General features: G+C 42.5%; 1 protein-coding gene across 4 annotated transcripts in view; it reads right to left on the bottom strand.

The window, feature by feature from the left end:
• NUBPL (NUBP iron-sulfur cluster assembly factor, mitochondrial) overlaps positions 1 to 23350 on the bottom strand; it is a 57608-nt gene that overhangs the window by 26163 nt on the left and 8095 nt on the right. For 2 of the 4 annotated variants that reach the window (XM_083453337.1, XM_083453338.1), the window contains exons 4-6: positions 13183 to 13273; positions 4528 to 4567; positions 4332 to 4422 (exon numbers count right to left, since the gene is read on the bottom strand). The exons of 1 other annotated variant lie outside the window; for it this stretch is intronic. In XM_083453337.1, coding sequence (XP_083309463.1) covers positions 4332 to 4422; positions 4528 to 4567; positions 13183 to 13273 — 222 coding nt within the window. The remainder of the gene's footprint in view (positions 1 to 4331; positions 4423 to 4527; positions 4568 to 13182; positions 13274 to 23350) is intronic. One more of the 4 variants, XM_083453341.1, reaches the window with a different exon arrangement.

The raw sequence follows: 23350 nt of genomic DNA, 5'->3' as shown, positions 1-23350 counted from the left end.
AAGGTTGGAGGACATTCTTGAAGCATATGAGTTGTACTGTATGCTCTGTGGGATGCAATCCATTGGTACAGTGGTACCGCTGGTTACGAACTTAATTCATTCCGGAGGTCCGTTCTTCACTTGAAACCATTCTTAACCTGGAGCACCACTTTAGCTAATGGGGCCTCCTGCTGCCGCCACGCCACCGGCGTGCGATTTCTGTTCTCATCCTGAGGTAAAGTTCTTAACCCGAGGTACTACTTTCCGGGTTAGCAGAGTCTGTAACCCGAAGTGTTTGTAACCTGAGGTGTTTGTAACTCAAATTACCACTGTACAGTCAAATACAACATTCCTTGTTTCCCTAGAGTGGGTACAGGCAGGGGAACATCCAGTCAGTGTAACTTCCTGTTCCACTGGTCTGGAGCATCCTCTCCCTGCATGTGATCTGGAAAATGGGCATGGCTCTGGCTGACTCCATAAAAGAGCCGAACCATGCAGCCATTTTCTCAGTCTTGATTCTTGCAGTTTTGTCTAGTTTGTCTTGATCTCTTGCTTCACTTGTTCCCTTGCTTGCTGTTCTTTTGCTGCCATGCCGCTCTCCTGCAGCCATTTTGTTCTATTGGTGTAATTTTGCTGTCCGCCAGCAGCACATGAGTTCAGTCTCAATATAAGAGATGAACTCAGTTTCTTATATAACTATTAAGTAAAGCCTGCCTTTCAGGGATCAAATCGTGAACTGAAATGTGAGTAAACTTTTTGTTGCTTTACTCAGAAAGATTCTCGTGTCTTTATTCTTTTAAGAGGGATCAAAGGGGACACCAGGAAATAATCTTAACTAAGAGATTCAAACGAATCTGCAATCTAGCTTCCAGCTATATTGAGGAGAATCTACTCTGCTACATCACATACTAGCGTGAGTGAAGGAAGGACAAGACTTATTCAATATATCCCTTCCTACTATCCCTTAACATTCCCACATCTTCACCCTCTACTGCAGCTTTCTTTAGCCCAAACCGACCGGAAGTCTCCCTACCCCCCGCCCTATTCTCTAAAGAGGTTTTTCAAAGAGTGCAGTAGCTGTGGAGGGGGAAAGAGAAGAAGATAAATGTCTGCTGTGTGAGCCATCTTCTACTCACACAACTGTTAAATAATACTTATCTGTTTCGAAGCATAAGCCCAACAAAAACAGGTGCCTGCACACTCAAACAAAATAACCAGGTTCTTCAGTGGTGCCATTAACTGCAGTTATTAACTATTGTTATCAAAAACATTATTCTTTACACCGAATGATGGATCTGAGGATGAAATGCATTCACTCTGAAGTCACTCTGCTGGAAAATCTCAAGGCTAACAATGTAAGAGGTTGTTGACATTTCCAACTGATCTCTTAAAAATGTGATGGCTTTCTAGCGACCATTAAAATTTACTGAATTGCTGGTTATTTCCCATAACGTATATTGTAATTTGTATTTACAATAATTGCCTTGCTACAGCCTATTTAAATAATAATAATTATGATATTTAAGCTTGAAAATGCCTCTACAGAGGGACGGCATATACAAGAATATAGAGGCTTAAGCAGTTTTTGAAAAGTGAGTCTTGAATAGAGCGAGCCCTAGCTAGAATTAACTGTTTTAAGAGCACAGATGTTAACTATGATTAAGGCTGAAAGGGGAATGTTTCCAAAGAGGAGAGGAAGTATGTGAGAGCTCACATCTTCCCCCAGGTAATGCTACACTACATTACGGATATTTGCAGCAGGGCTAGGGGATACACATCATTATGTCTGCACCAACCACTAATGGAAAGGATATCATCTATTTCAGTGGGCTCGACTACAGAATTGGGAATCGTCATTCAACTGTCATGTCCCAGAATACCTCTTCCAGAAGCATAATGAAGTCTCAATGCAGCAGTCTATTTTCCTGAGTAGCTAAATGTTCCATGCTCTCTTAGAATCCATAAAGAATATATACAGAATAGTTTTAATATTATCAGACAGTTGTATTTGCACCTGCCTTGGGAGTATCTGCAGAACCTAATTCTGCTAAAATTCTATAAGGAAAAAAATACCAGCAACTTGATATACCCCATAGTTTTCTGTGTCGCACCCTTATAGAAGAAACTTCATATTCTAAAACTGATGTTAAAGGCCATTTCACAATATTGCCTAGTTTTATATGCAAGTCCATGGACTTCTACTGGCTGCAATAAAATGCATTAGGAATATTAGATCTGACTGACTTAATTTTCTTGAGATCTTTATTTAATATTTTATAACCCTGCCTCAATGTCTGGGAGCCCCTTAAACTCAACGTATTCTATCATAAACCAAGATTAAGAAGGCAATTTATGTGACTTATATATAGCCAGAAAAGGAGGAGCAGAACGAACTATTACTTTCAATTCTGCTGTAAAAGGAAAGTTACAACCAGGCTATTAATGCACAAAATAATTAATCCCCACCCCCTTTTTTTGTAAAGCTCTAAACTTAAAAACAACTTCTGAACAGTAGTTTAACCTACGGTGACCAGTAACAAAATGTGGATATAAGAGTCATAGAAAATCCAATCAAACCCAGCTTTGGAACAATAAAATATTTTATTTAATTACTGCATGCGATGCCTGAATCTCTACAATGTAAATGTCCTGGTCACAGAATTAAATCTGGTAAACTATGAGTGATAACCTACTGCTTGTAGCAGGAGTAAGATTTAAACACACACGCATGAAAACACACTGCAATTATATGTATACAATTGCATAGTTATAAAACCTTCCTCTTCAACAGATTCCACTTGTCTTTGCTGGTATCTGTAAGCATTTTGTTTTCCTGAAAGGAAACTCCATTTGTCCTGATGCAGGATTAGGGAGCAGATAGTTTATACACAAAAGGAAAATGCTTTGATTGGAGGAAAGTCCTTCTTAAAGCCTTCTTGCAGCTACAAGTGAAATTCCATTGTCAGGGAAAATCATTAACGGGCCCCGTGTCAAGGCACTACTATTTCTTTTTTACTTCTGGATCTGCTAGATTACAACTGCATCTTTAGTTGCTAGGTAACAACCAACTCAGTATACACCATTATCAACACCCACGAGAAAGAAACTGCCATCTGCTTCTCATTTGGGAATTCCATTGACTAAAGCAATATTGCAGTTACTGCAACCCCACCCCCACAAATCATCCTTGGCCTCCCTCAGCCTTGCTTGTTAGTAAAGCAGGTACTGATGTCAGAAAATGTGGTATATTATGTTTTGGGTAGTGACCGAATAAGAATAAGGCATGTTTGAAGGGGGGGGGGGGAGAGACGCCACCACAGGCAATTGTGATATGTTAAATACCAAAAAAGAAATAGTGTTTCCGAACACATAATAATCTCCCAGTACTAGCAGACGCCTTATCCAGTTGTGCTACGTGGTTATGTTTATCTGTACTAAGAACAGCAATGGTTGGAGTAAAATCTTACTTTTAGGTGGTTGGCAGAAATTAAGGCTGGAACTAGCTATTACAGCAGATGGGAAACAGAAGCCCTTCATCACCTCCATAACATCTAATAATGGCTTAATGGGTACCATCACACGTTGAGTGTTTTTGTTCTGCCTCAGTTCCACTTCATAGGCTACTGCTTGCTTGAATTGTCCAATTATGTCCCACCATGCATTGTTGCCATTAGAAGTTACTAACAACAAAGGGGAATGAGACAAGGAGCAATTTCTTTCAGCAGAAGCCCTATGTCCGCCATATCATCTAGCCTTGGCTTCAAAGATCTAATATAGATATTGTCCGCGAAAGCAAATTTCAGCAGCTATTTATTTGACTAGAAAGTTGCTAAATGCAGAAGGCTACCTAATAGCAAGTCAGACAGTGGTACCTTGCCCTTGTGTTGTCTATACCGATTGGCAACTGTCCTCCAGAGTTTAATGCAGGGGTCTTCCCCAGCCCTACCTGGAGATGATGAGACCTTCTGTGTGCAAAGCTCGGACACCAATTTATGGTCCTTCTCCACTAATGGAGAGCAACGGGATGGATTCAGCTAACCCAGCGCCCTAGCAGAAGGGAGCACAAGGATTCCAACTCACGCAATGAGGCTCTCTCCCCTTGTACTCCCCCTGTGCATCCCCCAAATCAGCTCTGAAGGGTTGGGAGAATCCTCAGAACAGTGTGAGAGGGGAGGAGAGAAGGATCCTTCTATCTGGTTCTCAGTATTTCCACCTTCTTTTAAAATGCTTTCATATACAGTGATCAGCACTGGCTCGAATAACTTTATCATCTTTTCTTGGTTTATCAATGAAAGGCGGGGGGGGGGGGAATCAATTTCTTCAAAAAGCAACATGTTTATATGACTCCTTACCTGTCTCAACAGCTTATCAATGGCTGACATTACCATGGGGCCTCTCCAGACAATTGGTGCAGTCTCTTCTACCAAGAAACCTATGGACATACTACAAGAGAAATGCAATTTTTTTTTTCAACTTTCAGACAGGTTACAAGGAGCAAAATAGAGAAAGAAAATATGTAAAATGGATTTGAACCTACAGATTGCTTACCATGCAATTCCATAGTTCACAAGAGGCCTCATTAGGTTTTCTAGAATGGAAAATGTGTTTTAAAAATACATTTTTAGAAATTATTATTGTAAGTTCTGTTCATTATGACTGTGAAAATGTGTAGAAACTAGAGGCATCTATAACAGCAATATGCACCCTCTCAAAGTTTTATGACTTCACTGCAAAGCAGAGGGTCAGTCAAGACATTAACATATAACCAAGGTTAGCACGATTCAGTTTGTTGCTTTAACCTAGTAAGATCTCACATATACACTATAACCATGGTAATTTCTGGATTCTGTAACTGTGATATGTTATTGTTATTGGACTGTTTTCCAAGATATTAGATCTTTCTCCCTAACTGCCCTCAGGGAAAATAAGCTATATCAATTCTACATTAGGCTTGATACCTAGAGATCTGCTAAGAACCTTCTTAACATGGGTGAAGACGAGTCCAATAAACCAGACTCTAAAGCCAGAATATTCTATCCAGAGAGAGGACCTGCTACCAGTCAAACTAAAAAGGTAGCTAAAGCTTACTTAAGGAGAGTCCCAAGAAAATGCTGCATCAGCAAGTCAACAAACATGTGGTTTCTGACATTATTATATTGCAACTCTACTCCATAGATTTCTTTCTGAAGTTTGGTACCATTTAAGATTCTTAACAAGAGTTTACTTGATGAAAAACAGAATAGGACATGTCACTGAGAAGCAAAACATCTTGCATTCATTCAGACACTGCACTTTCCCTCAAGAAACCTTGCACTTGCATATTATTATTTTTTGCAATATTCAGCAGTTAATAAAATAAAATAAAATTCATTGTTACCAGCCTATGCTAGGGTGCCCAGACTGCACAAAAATGCTTATCAGGAAGAACTGGAACAAAAGTCATCAAATGGGCAGCCTTCTATTTTATTTCTCTAATTAACGGAACAGGAAGAACACAGACTGCAATTTTTCTTGACAATCCTCTCTATGGCCTCCTAATATTGCAGTTAATCCTTATGCATGCTTCACCACTCAGAATAGCCCCATGGATGCTCTTAAAATGGCTCTCTCTATATGCTTGGTTATGCTGAAAGCCAAAAACCATAGGAGAGTATGGCTGCACTGTTATAGACTGATTAAACACACCAACATCAATGGGTCTTTAGCAAAAGCAAAGACATACTTGTTTGCATTTTTGACTTAAAACCTATAAGTACGTAAGCCAAGTTCACCCGCCATGTAAGCTGCAGTGAATGGTTTACCATTAATGTGTCAATGGGGGCTGCTTTGCTTCTTCCAGCACATGGAAGAAGCAAAAACATGATTCCTGACTTAGCATTATATTTGAACTTTGTACTTCGTTTCAGTAGATCATCATGGTTTGTGTGGCTTGACAATTCTATATCATGTTTTCTTGGGTTTCATATGCTTGGGGGAGGGGGACGGAATCTGGAAACCAAACAGACAGGATATGTACAGAAGGAGGAAACTGTGACATACAGCTAGCACTTTATTTCAAGTTACTTCCATAGAGGTTCCCACCACCACAGAGACAAGCCACTTTTCAGATTTTTTTAAAAAAGGCTTGCCATTTCAGCAGTGGCAACTGCAACACCAAACACAACTAAAAGAGATTTGGCATTCCAGTGATGCGGTAATAATAATAATAATAATAATAATAATAATATAAAATAAATAAATAAATAAATTTTGTTTATATCCTGCCCTCCCCAGCCGAAGCCAGGCTCAGGGCGGCTAACAACAATAAAATAGTACAACATTCTAAAATCATCCATTATAAAATTAATTCAAATCAAATTGATGACAACCATTGGGCTAGACTTCTGTGAAGATTTCCAAAGGACGGAGTCAGGCTGTGCCCTGACCAAAGGCCTGGTGGAACAGCTCTGTCTTGCAGGCCCTGCGGAAAGATGTCAAATCCCGCAGGGCCCTAGTCTCTTGTGACAGAGCGTTCCACCAGATCGGAGCCACAACCGAAAAAGCCCTGGCTCTAGTTGAGGTACCAGCATGGATTGCAGCCTTAGAATTTAAAACAAACCACAGACGTAAAATGTTGCAACAAGTGTAGGACTTAAAAGGTGCATTTTAAAGTGGCTGGTGCCGTTGACAATAGTTCATGATTACAACTATTAATTTCCCTTCTCCAAAATTATATTTCAGTGCATAGTTATTGAGCAGTTACTCCTCCACATGTACTTAAAAATAAGACTGCAGCATGAGCTTACTCAGAAGCTTGGGAATCTGTTGCATCATGAACACCACCTTTTTGTAGAGCTGAAATCTTTCACCACTCAAAATCATCATTATTATCCACCTCCTCACTTTTTCATGATGTCTCATCAGGAAGAGCACAAAAGACTACCACGACAAATGGTATCACTTGCCACAATGCTATTCAGGGGGAGTATTGCAGCATAAACTTTGAACTCTTATTACCTGGCAGCTGCACAGACTATACAGGATGTGAATTCAGGAGATCTGAAGGCCATCTGTGAACAATGTGATTAATCAAATAAAATTTCTACTGAAAGGAAGAAGGTCCTCTGTCCATCACTAGCCCTTTCCCAAACAATTAGGATTTCCATTTATGTGTCCTTGTGCATATTTAATAGCAGCAAATAAATGGTCCAACTATCTATCCCTGTTTACTTGAAACAGTCCCTATTTTCTAGGGACCTGTCCTGAGTCAGCAGCAACGAAATACCAAAACTGCCACGTTAGGAGTATGGAGTAGAATCTTAGAATCATCTCGTCCAACTCCCAGCAATGCAGAAATCTCAGCTAAAGCATCCATGACAGATGGCCATCCAATCTCTGCTTAAATTGTGCCTAAAGCAAAAAAAAAAAAAAAAAAAGGTAGTATAATCAACCAACTGGGAGGCTTTCTTGCTTATTTTTCTCCCCCTTGCCTTATAATCTAATGATAGCAAAAGCATTAAAACAGTTGCTCTAACTATTCTTCCACATTTCTGATTTAATTAAGATTTGTCTTCTTCTCAATGACATAAGGCCCAATTCAAGATGTGCATCACCAGTAATACACCTAGAAGGAAGTGTTCCACATTGCCTCCATCACAGTAAAATTGGGCTGGTCCCGAGGGTTAACTGTGCGGCGAGGTCCGAGTCCAGTCCGAGGTCAAGGGTGTGGTATGGAGGCTTTCTGTCAAAGCTGAAGCTGGGTCCAAGGCAGGGAGTCAGGTGAGGTCAGGAACTCTGGCAGAAGAGCAGAACAGGATGCAGGCAGGAATAGGCTACCAACAATGTTGCTCCCACAACCTGGGACTGGGGCTGGCTGGCTTTTATCTGCCCCGAGGCATAGGGCGGCCCCAGTCCACAGGTGACTCGCCTCTCCTGGCCTTGAGGCGAGCACTCCTCCTGCGGAAACATAGTTCCCTCCGCCTCTCTGCCCTGAGCCTCTGCAGCTCAGGAGAGGCTGGAGGGTTACCGGACCCAGAGGCAACCTCAGCTTCTCCTGACGGGGCTGAGAGTGGAGCACCTGCAGGCAACGGGTCCTCCATCATCTCAGGAGCCAGAGCAGACTCAGCTGGTGCCAGCACCTGAGGATCCAGCACAGGTGAGGACCCTTCAGGCTCAAGCCCCAACCCCGGCTCAGCTGGTTCTGGAGGCAGGGACTCCTGTGCAGGCTGGGATTCCTCAGGTTCAGCCTCCGAGTCCGAATCCCAGGCCATCACAAAAATGCATGTATCATACACACCTCCCCATGCTTTTGGAAATATTAGTGCTTTAGCCTAGCTGTGTTGCCAAGACCAGTTATTAAAGACTGAGAAGAACACACAAAATAACACTTGTTACCTATTTTTCATTGTTAGGAACAACGTGTACAGTACAGAATGCTCAGCAACAAGGTCTATTATAAAGCTCTGAGTGCCTTTAATATCCCACATCGCTGCTAAAATTTACTCATCTATACAACAAATACGTTCAAAGGCACAGACATTTCTGTTTGTTGCAGCAAAAACAGTAAAGAATCTTGTGACGTCTTGAAGGCTAAGAAATGTACTATGGCATCAGCTTTCAGGAACTACATGCATCAAGTGACATAGACTCTAGTCCACGAAACCTTACACCATAATAAATTTGTTAGCCTTTAAGGTGCAACAAGGTTGCAGGTATGCTTTATGTTTCACTCAGAAATCTTCCCACCTCACAAAAGACAACCTAGCAACCTAGGGAGGAGCATAACTGAACTTCTAAACTGTAATACACATTTTTTAAAAAAAAAATTAAACAGTATCAGCCTTAAAGTGGTTGTTTTAAAATTGTTTACTCTGTTAAACATGCCAAAACTTACCTAAGAAAAATGTCAGAAATTGAAAAGGGCAACACTTAAATTTCTACTTAGCTTGCTATAGCCACTGCAAGTGCTTTAGAATAGAACACTGAATTAAGAACTAAATCATTTCCCTACCACAGAGATCAGTTATTTATCATCCGGCACCTCAGTCCTATATTGCTGGCAATCATCCATCTTTGTAAGATAATGAGGCTCCCTCCAGTGAAAGTAAAAGAAAAGAGCCCTCTTTGTGGCCTGATGCCTTGGTGGCGATATGAAGAATCAAACTTCCCTAGCATCTCTTGATCTCACAGGCTAAATCCAAAGAAAAGACAACCATCAACACATGGGGTGACATGAATGTGATACGAGTGTGTACAGATTGTCCATTTTCTGCCTCACAGAACCCCAAATTATTATTTCTTTGGCATGTAAAGCCACAATTTCCAGCTTCTGTGTCACAAACTTCCTTCTGTCCTATAATAATAATAATAATAATAATAATAATAATAATAATAATAAATAATTTTATTTATACCCCGCCCTCCCCAGCCAAAGCTGGGCTCAGGGCGGCTAACATCAATCAAAACAATCCAACATTCTAAAAACTTACGCAACATGTTACATGCATTGCAGATTGTATGTGTTTTTACACTAAAGTAAAATACAGCTACCAACCACATCTGAATTACAATCATGGTGCTTCTAAATGAGTGTTTTAAAATCAGACAGTACGGCTTTTTCACTTCAGAAAGCAATTCAGTACGTACTGGTCCAAGCTGGGGACAGCTCCATTGACAGTATTTACTACTTTCTGCCTGCAAATTAAACAAACTGCCGCTGTTTAGTCCAGCTACTTTTCTTGCAACTCCAAGACTAAATACTTAATCTCTCCTGAAGATTCTTTGAAAAGTTTTCTTATAAGAAATTGGAATAGTTGAACTAGGACGGTGCTGCTACTAGAAATCAAACAGGGGTAGTCTCGGAGGAAATCTCTCTTTCATTGCTAGGTACAAAATATGAAAGTTGGACCGTCTATTCCTCCCTAGGGTCCTTCCGGCTCAACTGCTTATTTCTGCTAGTTTCATACTACCACAATATTGGGTACATTTTAGCAGTATCGTTCAAGGAATACGTAGGCTCCCTCCCAACCATCGCTCCCTGTGTCACCTGCAAGCAAAAGTACATAGTATGGACCCAAAAACTATCTGTCAGTAGACACTCCACTCACCTCTTTCTGAAGGGGAAGGAATCATCTGGCAGCTAAGTAAGCCTGGCATTTAGGGCACAACAAAACATGTAATACCGTATTTTTTGTCCCATAGGACGCTCCGTCCCATAGGACGCACCTAGTTTTTTTGGGGGGGGGGGATAAAGGGGGGGGATTCCTTTATCCCCCCCCCAAAAAAAACCAGGTGGGGAAACCAAACCAGGTCGGGGAACAGCGGTATGGCAGCGCTCCACCTCCCCGCTGTCCCCCGAGCTTGTGGGGCTGGCCGATGTCTGCCCGGCGCACGGGGCGCTCTGCTTCAGCGCGCCTTGCGCGCCGGGTGGCAGGCTGCTATCTGCAGCCTAGGGAGCCCTGCGGGAACTCCCGAGGGCTCCCCAGGCTTGCTGATAGCTTCCTGAAGCCTGGAGAGCGAGAGGGGTCGGTGCACACTGACCCCTCTCGCTCTCCAAGCTTCAGCGAAAGCCTGTATTCGCCCCATAGACGCACACAGATTTCCCCTTCATTTTTGGAGGGGGAAAAGTGCGTCGTATAGGGCGAAAAATACGGTAATTCATTAATAAAAATTTGTGGACTAAGGGGGGGGGCTCCCTTGGGGGGGAAGGGAGCTCTAAACTAAACTACTGAGGGCCCTAATCTACATCTTCCAAGATTTTGTGTTCTACACAGATAAAACCAGCCATAACACACACACCCAATGTTAACAGGTAAGAAGATTCAGAAGGTGTGGATTAGCTCCAAAAACCAATTACTTGGTGTTCTTCCTACTCCTAGTCCTATGCCACGACATTCCCAGGACTTTGGATAACAAATCTTCACATGAAGATGAAACAATATATGTCACTAATGTAAGAATCTCTTATCCCACAAAGGTTTGAGACATTATTGTAACACTAAGTACGAGCACAGATAATTTTTCTCAGCCATTAAACACTTGTAATGGTCTCTATTATGGTGACCTGACCATAGGATCTTCCACATCAATACGTATGGTTAGCAAACCAGGTAGGATGTGACACAGATCATTTCACAATTAGTCTTTACAGATCTGGTTTGCATTCCAAGGCTCAACTATTGCATTACCTGGTTCCAAAAGCGGTGCCTAACTCTAGCCACATGCATGCCCTACTGTCCAAGCTACTGAATATTTGTACAGCACACATAATTTGTTTCAGTTATAGGATTTTTATTCTGACAACTATGCCACAATTCATTACTCCAGGTCGCCGGGGAAGGGGGGAGGTGGCAGCACTGCAACTGTACACTGGAAAAGCAGCACAAGCCTATCTTCATTTCCACACAAATAAGCCCTATTTGGGTGCTCTAATCACATGACTGTTATTGCACAGAAAAGCAGGGCCCTTTGAGGCCCCCACCCTCACAAGTTCGGGAGGCAATGCCTGTGAAGTGGATGGAATCAGTTGTACGCCTATAGGCTCCTGCCATAACTGAGAGCCCCGCACAATCAGAGTTCCAATTAAGTAGGCGGGAATACATGTATGCAGGTAAGGTAAAGGTAAAGGGACCTCTGACCATTAGGTCCAGTCATGACCGACTCTGGGATTGCAGCACTCATCTCGCTTTATTGGCCGAGGGAGCCAGCGTACAGCTTCCGGGTCATGTGGCCAGCATGACTAAGCCACTTCTGGCGAACCAGAGCAGCGCACGGAAACGCCGTTTACCTTCCCGTCGGAGCGGTACCTATTTATCTACTTGCACTTTGATGTGCTTTAGAACTGCTAGGTTGGCAGGAGCAGGGACCGATCAACGGGAGCTCACCCCGTCGTGGGGATTTGAACCGCCGACCTTCTGATCAGCAAGTCCTAGGCTCTGTGTTTTAACCCACAGCGCCACCCGCGTCCCTCATGTTTGCAGGTAGTTCCCTTTTAAAGACACTGACCAACAATGCAGAGGCCCAGATGGTGCAATCTTTCCCACCACCACCCTGCCAAAAGATAACATGAACTGGACCTCTGTATGGTCGGGCAATCAAGTGGCAGGCTGGGCTCGCACTGGAAGCTGCACGGTGATCACATTTCCCCATCGCCACACTACTGTAGCACTACCCTAGAATGCATGGTAAGGAGCCACACCAGAACTATAGCATTTCCGCTTTTTTGTTAGTGCAGACAACTTTACTCCATCCTAGTTGTGCCGCCCACACTGAGGAAACTGCATCCCTATTACGTACTTCCATTTGTTTTAAAGATTTATGTATCAACCTTCAGCAAAGCTAAATTCCAGGACAATTTACAAACACAGTTAAAATATGGTGTTGGTTTTTTAAAAAGAAACTAGGATGCTTTCAAATACAGTGGTAGCCCGGTTTTCGAATGCAATCTGTTCCAGAAGACCGTTTGAGTTCTGAAACGTTCGAAAACCAAAAACTCAATAGCCTACAGCTAGGCCTCACGATCTTGCACTCAGAGGAAGCCGCATGGCATGTTCGACTTCCGAGGTGTGTTTGAAAACCGAGGCATTTACTTCTGGGTTTGCGGCATTCAAAAACCGAAATGTTCATCAATGGAGATGTTCAAAAACCAAGGTACCACTATAAATGCATTAAAAGAAGTCTGGAAGGATTAAGACTCACATTTGTTTGGCACCAAAAAGTTAACATGGATGCCTGTTGAGCCTCTCAGGAAGAGAACGCCAGCTGTTATCACTGAGAATGGCAGCTATTTAGTTGCGACACGTCCTACCTAGGATGATGGAGACACCTGAAGGCAAGGGTCCAAAGATTATCTCAACTCATGAGCAAGTTGATATGGGAACACATCCCCAAGTCTTAAGTCATATAGGGCTTTAAGGAGTAAGCCACATCACTTTCAATTGTGCTCAGAAGTAGACCAGAAGTCTGTGAATCTGTCAGTGCTGCTATGTATGTTCTCATTAACCAGCCCAAGGCAACACCCTAAAAGCTGGATTTCGAACTACAGTTTTCAAACAGTGGTCAAAGGCGGCTCCTTATGCAATGCAAGTCTATTAATGTTACCATAGCAGGATTACCTATGGTCATTTGGCAAGATAGGAAGGAGCATCTTTCCCTACTCTCACAACCACAAATAATCACTGCCTCTCAAGATTTCCTCATCACAGAGTAAGATCCATCCAAACTTACTTGGTGTCACTTCTGGACTTCCTTTCAAATTCATCATCTTTGGGATGGAAGGCCCATACACATCTGCATCAAGCAAACCAACTGCTTTTGTCTGTGGAAGGAAAACACACAGCCACATCATTCTTAATGGAAAAAGTTATGTGCAACAGTTCTAAGCAAACTTTAATTTCAGCTCTAATTTAACTTTTGTAACTTATTAACTAGGTAAAGGTAAAGGGACCCCTGACCATTAGGTCCAGTCGTGACCGACTCTGGGGTTGCAGCACTCATCTCACTTTATTGGCCGAGGGAGCCGGCGTACAGCTTCCGGGTTATGTGGCCAGCATGACTAAGCCGCTTCTGGTGAACCAGAGCAGTGCACGGAAACGCCGTTTACCTTCCCGCCGGAGCAGTACCTATTTATCTACTTGCACTTTGATGTGCTTTCGAACTGCTAGGTTGGCAGGATCAGGGACCGAGCAACGGGAGCTCACCCCGTCGTGGGGATTTGAACCGCCGACCTTCTGATCGGCAAGCCCTAGGCTCTGTGGTTTAACCCACAGCGCCACCCGCATCACTAACTTATTAACTAGTGGTGCTTTAAATCTAGAAAGAACACCACTCAATTACCCTACTCAGCAAGGGAGATACATGCACGGCCAGAAGATGTGCTTAAATGGAAGTATAGGAAGTGGAAGCACATTCCCACCTGGATCCAGCGGTTACCAGGTGTAACTAAAGCTGGACTAGTGTCACTGATACAAGATTATGTTGAGACTTAAGTAAAATAAAAACTCAGCATAAATGGAAGATATTAATAAAAAGATTCAGAGAAGGATGGATTATTACTTCTTTCGCATGATAACTGCTGGAGAAGGGCCATGGCTCAGTGGTAGAGCTTATGCCTTGCAAGCAGAAAGACACAGGTTCAGTCCCTGTTATCTCCAGTTAGGGCTGGGAGAGACCTCTGTCTGTAACCATGGAAAGCTGCTGTGAAGCACTGTAGACAATACTAAGCCAGGTGGACCAAAAGAGCTGATGCAGTATGTTTATTCGTTTATTAGATTTCTATACGCCCTTCATCCGAGGATCACAGGGCGGTTTACAATATAAAAACCAAAAATATATAACATAGCAACAAACAAAAACAATACCACCACCCCACACACAGTTTAAAAGGCCATAGGTAAAGGGACCCCTGACCATTAGGTCTAGCCACGGACAACTCTGGGGTTGCAACGCTCATCTCGCTTTATTGGCCGAGGGAGCCGGTGTACATGCTGGCGTACAGCCAGCATGACTAAGCCGCTTCTGGCGAACCAGAGCAGCGCACGGAAATGGCGTTTACCTTCCCGCCGGAGCGGTACCTATTTATCTACTTGTACTTCGTGCTTTCAAGCTGCTAGATAGGCAGGAGCAGGGACTGAGCAATGGGAGCTCACCCCGTCGTGGGAATTCGAACAGCCGGCCTTCTAATCGGCAAGCCCTAGGCTCTGTGGTTTAACCCAGAGCACCACCTGCATCCCACTTTAAAAGACTGCAGGTTGTTTAATTAGCCAAAGGTCTACAAGCAGAAGAATGTTTTTGCCTGGATCCTAAAAGATGTAACGAAGGCAACTTGTGAGTCTCCCTGGGGAAAGCATAACACAAGCGGGGGCCACCACAGAAAAGGCCTGTTTTCGTGTTGCTGCCCTTTGACCTCTTGCCGAGGAGGCACACAAAGAAGGGCCTCAGATGATGATTACAGTCTGGATCAGTTCATATGGGAGAGACAGTCCTTGAGAGAGCTTCTTATGTTCCTACGTAGCAAGTGAGTCCATAGCATCCATAAGCTTTGTGGCATAAGGTTTTCTAGACTAGAGTGTAACTTAAGAACTGCATGAAGGAATATTACACATTGTACGGTGGTGCGTACACGTTCACACATACACACATGATAATAGAAGTAGAAGAGGAGGAGGAGGAGGAAAGTTGGTCTTATGTCATTTGTCACAGATGAAATACTAGCAAGAAAAACTTTACTGGTGTGGGAGAGCTATTCCCAATCATAACTATGCCCTATTCAATAGTATCAAAATGTGCTATTGAATTCAAACCCATCAGCTTCCTGATGCTACAATCTAGTAGCCACATTTCAACTAACCCTTTTAGGTGACATATGGTGACTATACTTCAAACTCATCTTTATCAAGATACTCTGTAGTGCCTTCTTCATCTGTAATATCGAGGGTGCCAAACACAGAGGGTCTTTTCAGTGGTGGCCCCCTGGTTGTGAACATTATCACCAGAGAGATCCACTTGGTGCTTATAGTGACATTTTTCAGCAGCAGGTGAAAACTTATCTGTTTACCCCCAAGCCTTTTAAACATCTTTAAACAAATTTAATATCTTAAAGTCAATATTACTAATTATATAGTCTCTGCTTTGGCAGCATTTGAGCATTTTATTTTAACTTCCATGGAATTACTGTAGTGCTTTCGATAGTGGTGTGTGTGTGTGTGTGTGTGTGTGTGAGTGAGAGAGAGAGAGAGAGAGATTTTATACGCCGATTTTGTTTTATCTGATCCAGTATTTTATTGTATTGATTTTTGCTGTGTGTTGCCTAAAGGGACTAGAATAATAGGCAGCTGATAAATACAAACAACACATAAGAAAACAGATATTGCTTTCATGCTGAAATATAGCCAGTTCTGTATCCAGGCTAAAAAAGAATTTGCAGACCAGAATAGACAAGGCATTATCTTCTCTGTAGCGTTTGGCACAGTTTACTAGCTTTAGGTTTGTTTTAGCAAGTTATTTCCTTACCCTGCAGGGACAGCACACGTTAGCAGTTCAAGACCTCTATTTGCAGCACTACTTCCCAGTGAATGTGGGCTATTCTGTTAAGGTCTGCCCTTCCAACTTCACACTTCTGCAAGGTTTTTTTAAGAGAGATAGCCACCAGGATAATAGAGCATAATTGCTCTCAACTACTACATACGGCTGGACAGAAGGCAAGAAATTGAAGAAGGTTTGGTTTAAACATTAGAAATGCTTTCGAGCTGTAAAAGAATTGCTCAGCAATGGAGAAAACTTTGCTTTGGAAACCTGTGAATGATTTTCCTTGGATGTTTAAAAGAAGATGAAGTGAAATCGCTAATTGTTTCTGGCAGCATTTAACCAGGATGGCATTTAGACTTGGCACTGGGGATGGTTGAGATCCTGAGCAAACTAAACCCGGTTCTGGACTCCAGAATGAGTTGGATCCCAAGTTAAGCTACTGTAACATGGCTGGAGGAAGATGGGTTTTCTTCCCACCACAACCTACACAACGCCCTACACAATTCCCCACCAATGGTCAGGGGATGGTGCTGAATACAGCAGGCTGAGGGAGAATGACTCTGTCCAATTTGCAGGGTTGCTGTCCTTCTACCTGAGCAACCTTTGCACAAGAAAAGAAGAAGAAGAAGAAGAAGAAGAAGAAGAAGAAGAAGAAGAAGAAGAAGAAGAAGAAGAAGTAGAAGTTGTTAATACTTATACCCCACCCATCTGGCCAGGTCTCCCCAGCCACTCTGGGTGGCTCCCAACAGATCATTAAAAACACAATAAAACATGAAACATTAAAAACTTCCCTAAACAGGGCTGCCTTCAGGTGTCTTCTAAAAGTCATCTAAAACGGCACAACAGTCCATGCCATTCAGCAGCTACTACAACACTTCTTTGCCCCCGCCTTTTGACACCTGAGATGTATAATTCTTGGAACCAACCTTACTTCTGTGATTGCAAGTTGTTTTTAAACCACTTTTAAACATTGTAGGTTAACTGTTTTAACCTGCCCTGCGAGCGGGCAGGAAATAAATTATAACTCCCTTTGGTGAAGCATGTGGGGGTGGGGTGGGGGTGTCATGAGGTGGAGGGGCAGGGATATAAACCGCTTGCCCACTAAGAGAAGCTTAACTGGAAGTCATTTGCCTGCCCTGCCTGAGTTGAAGCATCTTTCTGCTTGTGCAAGAAACTTTTGGATACAAGCCTACCGCTGTTAGCACAGCAGGGTGCTGGCCTAAAGCTATTATTATTAAAAGCTGGTATTTGAAAAGCAGGATTCCATTATAAGCAATAAATGCTTCTGAACTTAAAAATAGCTGTTCTTATTCAACTTGTACCTTTCTCAACACTGATAATTCAGATACACTGAAATGCACAGTCACACATGAGCTTAGCGACAGGGTTATAGAAGTGGTTTTGGTTATTAAGGAATAACTGATTTTTCATTTATTTATTTATTTGGAGTCCCGCTGAAAATATGGCAGCCCAATCCCGCAGCACGTAAAGCCAAACCATGTCCCAAAACCCTAATCCCCTAACCACCAGAAACCATCATTAGCTCCACTCCCACCCAACACCAAATTCTGAGGTTTGACCAGGCCACGATATTCAGCAGTACCAACTTTGCAACTTGATTCTGCGGCATCTGTCACAAAAGCTGAGTGTTCCATAATCAGCATCTGCCTTTATCTGATGCTGTAAATTAACATTGTATTTATGCTTGCTGCTGGCGGGCCACAAATTTTGGATCGGCTTGACTGTCAGCTATTGTTTCCGGTAGTTAATAAGGGTCAGGTTTCTGGTTCCCTGTTCAAAAGACTATGTTCATCCGATGCCTACTAATGGGGGGGTTGGGTTTAGAGGGAGGAGTTGTGGAGAGATGTGGGCACATATGTTTGTAACAAACCCCAATCCATTATACTGATGCTGCATCTTGACCCATTTTGAAAGAGGTACTCTCTGCTTCCCCATGCTGCCACCATCTTTTAAAGAACCTTCCTTCTACAGTGGCACCTTTTAGAGGCTTTCACCACTGGCTGCCCATGTTAAACTTATGGATGCCATTGTCTAACGTATTGGTGGACCCCTGCATATGATGCTATTTATAAGCAGAAACTGCAGCATCTTCATCTCCAGTACTGTGTATCCAAATATTGGATTGTAAGAGATGATTTTTGCAGTTGTGATTTTTCAAGTTGTATAGCCTTGTAAGGGGTACCTCGTGGGGGGGAGGAGCTTGTTTTTTCTACTTGTGCAGATTAAGGGTGTGGTTGCTGTGTTTTTGGTGAAATGTCAGACATCCTTAGTTAAGGAAATCTATTACATTACTTTTACATATATAGATGTAAAACATTACTACCATTGGGCAAACAGAACCTCAGTCCTTGATAGAGGGTGTTCCTAAAGCTAACAGTAATAGCTCACCACACCACTCTGTCTAGCAATGTAAAAGGTGGCACTGTGGTCTGAACCACAGAGCCTAGGGCTTGCCGATCAGAAGGCTGACGGTTTGAATCTCCATGAGGGGGTGAGCTCCCGTTGCTCTGTCCCTGCTCCTGCCAACCTAGCAGTTCGAAAGCAGACCAGTGCAAGTAGATAAATAGGTACCACTGTGGAGGGAAGGTAAATGGTGTTTCTGAGCGCTCTGGTTTCCGTCACGGTGTCCTGTTGTGCCAGAAGCGGTTTAGTCATGCTGGCCACATGACCCGGAAAGCTGTCTGTGGACAAACACCGGCTCCCTTGGCCTGAAAGCGAGATGAGCGCCGCAACCCCATAGTCGCATTTGACTGGACTTAACCGTCCAGGGGTCCTTTTACCTTTACCTAGCAGTGCAAAACCTTATTTTAAAAATAATAATAAAAAGCCACATGCACACCTTATACAGAGCCCTGCTCCACTCTAGGCAGCCCTAATACATAATAAGGTGAGTCTGTTGCCATTAAGTGTGGCAAGAATATCAGATTTACTAGAATGTAATCTGAGCACTTCCAAGGCTTCAGTTCATTGACACCAAGTAACTTCTCAGGGGTTGTATCCTTGATTAATGAGAAGGAAAAGGCACACCACTGCATGTTCAACTTCACATATTAAAATGTCCTGAGCCGGCCTCAAGTCCCATTAGCGTTTTCTGCCAATTTATCAACATGCATACAAACACTGTATCTGACTTATTTCAATAGCTTGTTATGTCAAGCACAGCCTAAGTGCAGACATTAGCTTTTCAGAGAATGGCAGAATAACAGTTTCATCAATGCACATATTGGGGTGGGAAGAGTCCCTCCCACTATGGTGAGACAGGCTTTCTATTATTTTGAAGAACTAAAAACCTGCAAATCCTGTTTGATCAAAGCCTTAGTGGAATAGAGAGGGGGGGAATGAATGTGCGCTCTGTGAGCAATAATACCTCTATCATGCCATCTTGAAGGCTGTAAAAGAATTAATGTCTGTTCACAGCCATTGCTTAGCATCATCACCGCACATTCCACCAATTCCTTTCTGTGAACTTCTTGATATACATGTCAATTGGGAGGCAGTACCATTTCAGGTAATCATGTAGATCAAAGCAAATATCTCATTTAGCACTACTTCTTTTTTTTTTTAAAAAAAAATCATGTTTCTTTATAATGCACAAAGCTATTTAAAAACCCACTGGAGTTACTCTGACAGATTATGCTGTTTCGTGTCTACTGTATGAAAGCTGCAATTTAAGAGATCGGGAAGCCACATTTTCATGCCAGATTTCAAAGACTTCAACACCATTTTCGAACTCCTTTGTTCTCAGACAAAACACATAATTTACCTGATTATGAAGATTCATGACTCATTTCTTTTATCTGCATGCACAGCTAATCAAACCCCTTCAAATAGTCACTCTAATGCTTTATCCCCTAATTACCATTTGAAGGATAAATATTTGGAAAACTGCCTAGCTTGTGCTTAAACCTAAGCAGCACTCTTTTTCCATCTACAGGTTCTCCCATTTTTAACAAACCAAAAGAATACTCGGGAATGGACATGAGAGCAAAGGGGAGAGAAAGCTTTGCAATGACAATGGCAATGCCATCTTTGGACACCACAAACATCTCAAAACTTTTTAAAAAATAGTTCACAGTTGTATGCTTTACTCCATCAATGCACATAGATATATAAATAAAAGAACTGTGGTGAAGAACGCACATCAAAACATTTCCAAGTGGCTTTACAAAACTACATATGTAGCCTAATACAGCAAGAATCAACACAATCGTGAAGCAGGAAGACTTTCAACCATTTTGTGTTTGGCTTTTGAGTTGCAAAGCAGATTGTAAAATGGTTGTTTTTTGCTTTAAAGCAGGGGTCAGCAAACTTTTTCAGCAGGGGGCCAGTCCACTGTCCCTCAGACCTTGTGGGGGGCCGGACTATATTTTGAAAAAAAATAATAATGAACAAATTCCTATGCCCCACATATAACCCAGAGATGCATTTTAAATAAAAGGACACATTCTACTCATGTAAAAACCTGCTGATTCCCGGACCATCCGCGGGCCAGATTTAGAAGATGATTGGGCTGGATCCAGCCTCCAGGCCTTAGTTTGCCTACCCATGCTTTAAAACCTCTCCTACACAGAAGGGCCAGAAGTTCAAAGGAAGGACAGGAGTTTGAGGAGAGGCTTAGCTCAAACAGCTCTGCACAAGAGGGTCTAAGTTCAACCTAAGAACCTGCAATTAAGGGGAAACCAAAATTTAACCAGGAGTTTCCTCTCCTCTTGATTGATTAAAAGTTTGGGAGGGGAGTTGAAAAAACATGTTAAATCAGTGGTTCCCAAACTACCACCCCCAGCCCATAGACCACTTGAAAATTGCCAGCAGACTTGGCAGACCACATAATAATTTTTCTGCCTTTTGCAGCATTTGTAAAGAGCTGCACTGGAAGCTTATCTCTTACATTGTATTTTATTGTACAGTGGTGCCTCGCAAGACAAAAAGAATCCGTTCCGTGAGTCTCTTCGTCTAGCGGTTTTTTCGTCTTGCGAAGCAACCCTATTAGCGGATTAGCGCTACTAGCGGTTTAGCGGCTATTAGCGGCTATTAAAGGCTTAAGGGATTAGCGGATTAGCTGCTAAAAGGCTATTAGCAGTTTAGTGCCTTAGAAAAAGGGGGTGGGGAGTGAAAAAAAATCTCAAGACTCGCAAGACATTTTCGTCTTACGAAGCAAGCCCATAGAGAAATTCGTCCTGTGAAGCGCATTGAAAAACGGAAAACCCTTTCGTCTAGCGGGTTTTCCGTCTTGCGAGGCATTCGTCTTGCGGGGCACCACTGTATTACAATTAGCATTCCGTAGTATTCAAATTTAAATACAATAAAATGCAATAAGAAACAAAATAAGCAAAAAGAGTACAATTAAAAGTCAATATGAATATTCAATACCAGCATGCCATGGGTCACCTGAGTGAAGCTTGCGGACCACTGCTGATCCACAGACAACAATTTGAGAACCCCTGAGGAAGAACGGAAGAGAGAAAGAGAGCCATGGATTCAAAAAGTTGAAGAGCTCTAACACACTTTAAGAGAGGTGAAGTATTGGAAAGCGCTAGAGAGAAAAGCCAGGATCGGACAACAAACGAATGCAAATTAGTAAATGCTGAATTTATTAGGAAACACTCTTAAATAGGTATATGTGTTTGCCTTTATTAACATTTGCTTTTTCCCGCTCTTACTCAAACCATAAATTACTTTTCCTCCCCTCAAATAATATTCTTAAACTGTTTAGCTTGTTCTACATTTTCTAAAATCTTAAGCACAATTTGCTTTGGAAAAATTTGTCCGGAAGCCTTGTTATTCACTCATTGCCTACGTTGCACTACTGGAAAGAAGTTGGGTCAGTTAAAGTCCAGGTGGCCTTGGCTGTCCATGCTTAGCAACAACCCTCCTAAAGGGCCAATTGTGCTCCCACTGCCATGCGCTCGATGTGATGCTGCACTCAAAGATGGTCTGGAAACTGCAACCAGTGCTGAATACAGCTGCTAGGTTGGTAAGCAGGGCTTCCCAATGGGACATTGTGTAACCAGGCCTGAAATTCAAGGTGTTAGTATGCCAAGGTTTTAATGGTTTGGGACCCAAGTACCTAAGAGTGAGCCTCTCAATATATCAAGATCAAGCATCTCAGGCAAGACAATCAGTAGGGGAGACCTTTGCAGCAGAGCTTCCCCATTTAGGGAATGCCCTCCTGGTGGGATAAATTTGTCTCCCTCAATATTCAGGAGGAATTTAAAAAGCAAAACATTTGTGTTCACCCAAGCAAATACACTATTCCTAGCAACCTTGAAATTATCAGCTGTGAGGGTGGTTGACTGTGTTTAGATGTTCTTAGCAATTTTCATTACAATATTTATTTGTTTTTAATTGTATTATTTTGCTGCTTTCTCATTAGCCGCTCATTTGGGTGGAAGTGTGTGGCCGGGGGGGGGGATATAACTTTGTTTAACAACCCAGTCCCACAAGCCCCTGTGTTCAATGGTTCTTACTTCAAATGTGCATAGGATAGCAACCCAAGATAATACAGTAATGTTTTGCTTAATGGAGGTTCTCTGAACCATACTGATTTACTTCCATGGGCTTAAGTAACTAAGCTGTCAAAAGCAGTGAATAATGAGACCTACCCCTTCAAGAAATCAGTGCACAGAAGAATGCTGGTTTGACCTGCTGTTTATTTGTTGTATGGTAAAGCAGTATTGTTCTTCTAGATATTTAGTTGATGGAAGATAAGGATCTTCTCTAAATAAGGGCAAGAGTGCATGAACAAGGACAGCCATGACCTACAGACAGGATTCATGCCCATAAGTGTCCATTCCTTTGTTGGTATGACTTCATAGGTAAAATCATGAGGCTTAACATACACCAAAACTTAGACCTAACTTTTGATCCTGAAATTTTATCCTTCTTAACTGTATTTGAACTTCATTTGGCAGCCATTTTCACCTATGTTCCCTTTCCTGGATGACTTGTTTTTCAAGAATTTAAGATGCTATACAGTGGTACCTTGGGTTACATATGCTTCAAGTTACATACGCTTCAGGTTACAGACTCCACTAACCCAGAAATAGTACCTCAGGTTAAGAACTTTGCTTCAGGATGAGAACAGAAAACGTGTGGCGGTGGCAGCGGGAGGCCCCATTAGCTAAAGTGGTGCTTCAGGTTAAGAACAGTTTCAGGTTAAGAACAGACCTCTGGAACGAATTAAGTACTTAACCCGAGGTACCACTGTATTTGAAACCAGCAAAAGGCAAGCAGGTACCACAAGCACAAGGTTATCTAGCGAAGTGTAAGCTAACCAACATGCCGAAGAAAGTTTTTGATCCATCTGCAACTCTGCATTGAGTCTCACAGATGTGACTATTCAGCATGT

Source organism: Podarcis tiliguerta (genome assembly GCF_965153285.1).
Source record: "Podarcis tiliguerta genome assembly, chromosome: 1".
Classification (NCBI taxonomy): Eukaryota; Metazoa; Chordata; class Lepidosauria; order Squamata; family Lacertidae; genus Podarcis; species Podarcis tiliguerta.
Note: the sequence above shows the minus strand (reverse complement) of the source record. Positions and strands in the feature narration are given on the sequence as shown.